Source organism: Anneissia japonica, unplaced genomic scaffold (assembly GCF_011630105.1).
Source record: "Anneissia japonica isolate Jap-2015-1 unplaced genomic scaffold, ASM1163010v1 scaffold17412_len611537_cov169, whole genome shotgun sequence".
Classification (NCBI taxonomy): Eukaryota; Metazoa; Echinodermata; class Crinoidea; order Comatulida; family Comatulidae; genus Anneissia; species Anneissia japonica.
The window spans coordinates 48,129-53,079 of record NW_022695890.1 but is presented as its reverse complement, the minus strand read 5'-3'; the positions used below and the strand labels follow the sequence as shown (position 1 = coordinate 53,079).

Sequence of the window (4,951 nt, the reverse complement as noted above, 5' to 3'; positions counted from 1 at the left end):
TTGTAATATATTATTAATTTATCTTTATCAATATTATCTTGAATTGAATACTAAAACCTTTTTTTTTCATCCAATAAATTATATAATGACTTGTCACTTTGTAATCATGGAGCAGATTTGTAATACAGTACTGTGTTACTTTATTGTAATATAATATTTTTATCTTGAGGGTTTTTAGACTACCTTTTATGTATTTATAAAAATAGGTTACCTTTGTCCTATTCCAACATGCGCATGTGTTCCTTTTCTTAAACTCAAACCATTTTTTGTACAACAAATTCAATAATTTCGTGACAACCAATTTTGAATACCTGAATAATATAATTAGAATTAGATAGTATAATACACATTCCAAGTATCAAAATGCACGCCATCGTGTCGGGATTCAATATTTCGACATTAATTATGTCGACATCAGGAATAAATTAATGTCATAATCAGACTTGTATTGTACTTTAATTTTTGAAATGCTTTAAGTAAGAATACTATCTATTAACATGTAAATGTTCTTAAATTTAGAATTCAACGACGCTGAAAATAATTTCGTGATACCTAAGTAATATAATACTTCCACCACAAACATTCTAAGTACAGTACTGCTGTCTTATACTACTTGGAAATATTTTTAAAATAGGAGTTCTGTAATGGTATATTTTAAGAGGGAAACTCTTACAGTACAAAGCTGACTAGAAGAGACCCTCTGGAGATTATCAAATTCAAAAGAACAAAGAACACTTTAGAAGAATAAAGGTGACAGAATTTGAGAAATCCATTGAGCATCTTATTAATAGGTCCATGATTAGAGTATTCAAAGAACAGAACATTGTTCTATACACACAAAGCCTTTTTTTTTTAAACGAACGCGCCATACTTTACGGACGTGTTCTTAAGCACTCGCCTGACCAATCATGTTGGTTGTTCTAAGAACGTCTTACTATATAAGTACATGACATTCTCGAAATTAGACATCGATTTCAAATTGAAAATAGAAATGGCTCGTACTAAGCAAACTGCCCGTAAATCTACCGGAGGAAAAGCTCCCCGAAAACAACTTGCCACCAAGGCAGCACGGAAAAGTGCTCCAGCCACCGGTGGTGTCAAGAAGCCTCATCGTTACAGGCCCGGAACCGTTGCTCTCCGTGAGATTCGTCGATACCAGAAGAGCACCGAGCTTCTCATCCGCAAGCTCCCATTCCAGCGTCTAGTTCGAGAAATCGCTCAAGACTTCAAAACCGATCTCCGATTCCAAAGTTCTGCCGTCATGGCTCTTCAAGAGGCTAGCGAAGCTTACTTGGTAGGTCTGTTCGAAGATACCAACTTGTGCGCTATCCACGCCAAACGTGTCACCATTATGCCAAAGGACATCCAACTGGCCCGCCGTATTCGTGGTGAACGTGCATAAGCTGTGTCATCAGTTATCTCAAACCAAAAGGCTCTTTTCAGAGCCACAACTTGTTCAAAAGAGAAAAGCATTTTGTCTACAGTACAGTTTCTCCTTGTTTCCTTATTTACAGTTATTTACAAATTATTTTAGTATGTAAATTAAAAATCAAGTACTGAAGTTGATAACGTATATATTTCAATATACAGTAGTATAAACGTTTTAGGCCATAGACTTCCACATCTAAAAGTCACACACATTTAGAACGAAAAAAAACACACTGTGTACCCTCACATTATTAATGATACATGTAGACAGCTTAAATAAGTTGATATACACTGTATATAGAAGTGCATACATTATTTGCATATATTTTACAGTACATATAGTTTAGCTTTTCTAGTTTAAAGTCAGACTCCGGAGGAAAAAACATTTTTGATATGTTGTAGCACTGATTTGACAGAAGACAGAAAAAATTGTATGACGAAAAACTGGGGAACGGTGAATGAGATGCAGATTTTTGAATATTTAAAAACTGTGGGAAAAGGTGACTCCCATTCCTTTTCCCCATATAATTATATATTTATTTATATAGACCTATTATATAATATAGATGTGTATAAGAGACAGGTATAAATTCTTGGCTATTACCATCACTGTATTGTGTCAATTGGCAAATAACCTCCACATTCCCTATCCTCGCAGTACAAATTTATCTTTTTGTGACGTCACAAAAAGATTTTCAGTGACTTTCGGGGGGGATTTTTGGGGTAAGGCATTGTCCAATACGTTTAATATTGGGTGTCCGAGGTTTTCCAATGACTTTCTAAACAATGATGACAAGATTTTGGATTTCTAGAAACCGTTTCATATCCATTTTAAATACTCGATTAAGCGCGCGGCGCTTATAAAATATAACCCGTTCCTCAATGTATTTCATTACACAAAATGTACTGAAATAAACTCTTATTTAAGCGCCGCGGCGCTCTTAGCGGAAAAAAAAAATCCTTGGTATTTTGTTGTGGGTGGGGGAGGTATTTCAATTTTATTGCCATTTTACCAATGCCATAGCCAGCTATTGGGACTGTCCCACATTTGTCTAATGGGTCAACAAAGAATGGGTCCAGATTTCTCATATTTTGTGTAAAATGGGCCAACATTTAAGAAAATGATTCAAGATTTCTAATATTTTGCGTAAAATGGGTACATTTTTAAGAAAATGGGTCCAGATTATCCATATTTTTGCGTAAAATGGGACAACTTTTAAGAAAATGGGTCCACATCATTTGAATATAAGCGTAAAGTGGGCCCATCCTGATGTTGTCCTACACTGTTTGAAAATCATGGCATCATTGTACATATATCTGAATAGTACAATGATGGTACATTGCGGCGTATTTTACCCACCTTGGTATTTTGGGGGCCATTTATTTTTTATTGCCATTTTACTGTAACTAATTTTTGGCGCGTGCTATTGTAGAACAACAATTTTATGTGTTTGTAATACAAACAAGATATGTTCTTTGAAAAACTCGCATACTTTCAAGATTATTAATCTAAGTGAAACAAAGATTGAAGTTCCTCACTGAAACGGACCATTTTCACAATATTTCAACGGGAAGATATAATAATCATTATGTAGGGTATATTTGGTTCTTCGTCTTATACAGACATCATACGTATTAATTTTCATTGCTGTTATATTTTTTCTAACAGGTTTTAAGTTTCACTAATCAAATTAGGGTTAAAATGGTATAGTATATAATACATAAGCATAGTCTTTGACTGTTTGTGCTTCGTTGTTCATTTTACGTTTTTTTTTCTATTTTATCACCAACGATGTAGCCTTAACTTTATGTACTACAGTATTTGAATTTTTAAGTAATACTGTACGATGTTTCCGTAAATTTTAACTGGGTACAACCATGGAGGTAATACAACTGTATCTCCGTGCAGTATCACTGACTGCCAACAATTGTAAATTAGCGCCAAAGGGAACAATAGAGTAGCTATTAGCAGACGATTGGGTAATATGAGAGCGGGACTGTCTGTGATTGGTTAATCCAATAAGAGCGAAAAGCCAACACAAAAGACTCGAGCAGGCTATATAAGCGTAACAGGTCTTTAAATGAAGTATCATTCTCGATTTTAGTATTAAAACCAAAGAACGAAATACAGTACAATATGTCTGGACGTGGTAAAGGAGGAAAAGCTAAGGGAAAGGCCAAGAGCCGATCAAGCCGTGCTGGACTTCAGTTCCCAGTCGGTCGTGTCCACCGATTCTTGCGCAAGGGTAACTATGCATCTCGTGTCGGTGCTGGTGCCCCAGTCTACATGGCTGCTGTACTCGAGTACTTAACTGCTGAAATCTTGGAGTTGGCTGGCAACGCTGCCCGTGACAACAAGAAGAGCAGAATCATCCCCCGTCATCTTCAGCTTGCCATCCGTAACGATGAAGAGTTGAACCGTCTTCTCGGAAGTGTGACTATCGCACAGGGAGGTGTATTGCCAAACATCCAGGCTGTACTTCTGCCAAAGAAGACCCAGGCCAAGTCCAAGTAAATTTCCACAACCATCTTCTCAAACCAAACGGCTCTTTTCAGAGCCACCATATGTACAAAAGAGATTTGAAAGCCATTACCGTCTACGTTAGTTGTTCATTTCATTAGTATATTCTAATTGTTAGTGTATAGAATAATTAGAAAGAGAAAATATAACATTTTAACAACTGCAGTGTATATACAATGTGTATATATATAAATATATTTAACAACTGATACTGTTTGATCATATATGAATTTATATTAATTATATATATATACATTTAACAACTACAGTGTTATTCTATGCATACACACACACACACACACATATATATATATATATATATATATGTGTGTGTATATATATATATATATAGAAAATAATGAAACAACTTCAGTAGTAGACTTTAAGAACACTGATTTATTATAAACTCGGATATTTCTGCCACTCCTGTGGCCTTCATCAGCGAGAATGAGGAAAACATCATGAATCAATATAATATAGGCTGTCTTATCAAAAAAGAATAAAGGTGACAGAGAGCAAATGAGGAATACTTATAAAACTGTACAATGATTGGTCTATATATGTGTGTGTGTGTGTGTGTACCGTATATATATATTTTTTTTCTCAGGTATTTGGAGACGATCACTTCAAAAGCATCACCCCTGTGATATTTACCTGACGCAATATATATATATATATAAACTTCAGGGAGAGGTGTCTAGTATTGCCAAATGTAATTTATTGAGTACACGAACGTTTTCGGTCATCGCCCTTCATCAGGTATACGTTCGTGTACTCAATAAAATTTGGCAATACTAGACACCTCTCCTGAAGTTTTTATTTTTATATATATGTTTGCCGATGCAGCTTTTAAGTTTTTATTTATTCTAACAGCTCTTCCACTGTTGTTAACCATGCATTTTTCATAATTGTTCAAAAATTTGTTGTGGTTGTGGCAGCTAGACTTTAGAATGGTCTTTCACATTCTGGTTTCTTTTATTTAGAATTTCCCATATATATATA

The 4,951-nt window shown here is 34.9% G+C and overlaps 1 protein-coding gene and 1 pseudogene across 1 annotated transcript; both read left to right on the top strand.

The window, feature by feature from the left end:
- The window catches only part of LOC117101587, a 3,380-nt pseudogene extending 1,931 nt beyond the window's left edge, over positions 1-1,449 (top strand).
- A 2,085-nt stretch (positions 1,450-3,534) lies between these two features.
- LOC117101579 (late histone H2A.2.2) lies at positions 3,535-3,961 on the top strand. The gene has a single exon (XM_033241561.1). It carries the CDS (start codon positions 3,566-3,568, stop codon positions 3,941-3,943), a length of 378 nt encoding a protein of 125 aa, XP_033097452.1. The 5' UTR covers positions 3,535-3,565; the 3' UTR covers positions 3,944-3,961.
- Positions 3,962-4,951: the final 990 nt, after the last annotated feature.

What these genes read in the sequence shown, in the direction of transcription:
- LOC117101579 (XM_033241561.1), top strand. Translation starts at nt 3,566, where the DNA reads ATGTCTGGACGTGGTAAAGGAGGAAAAGCTAAGGGAAAGGCCAAGAGC.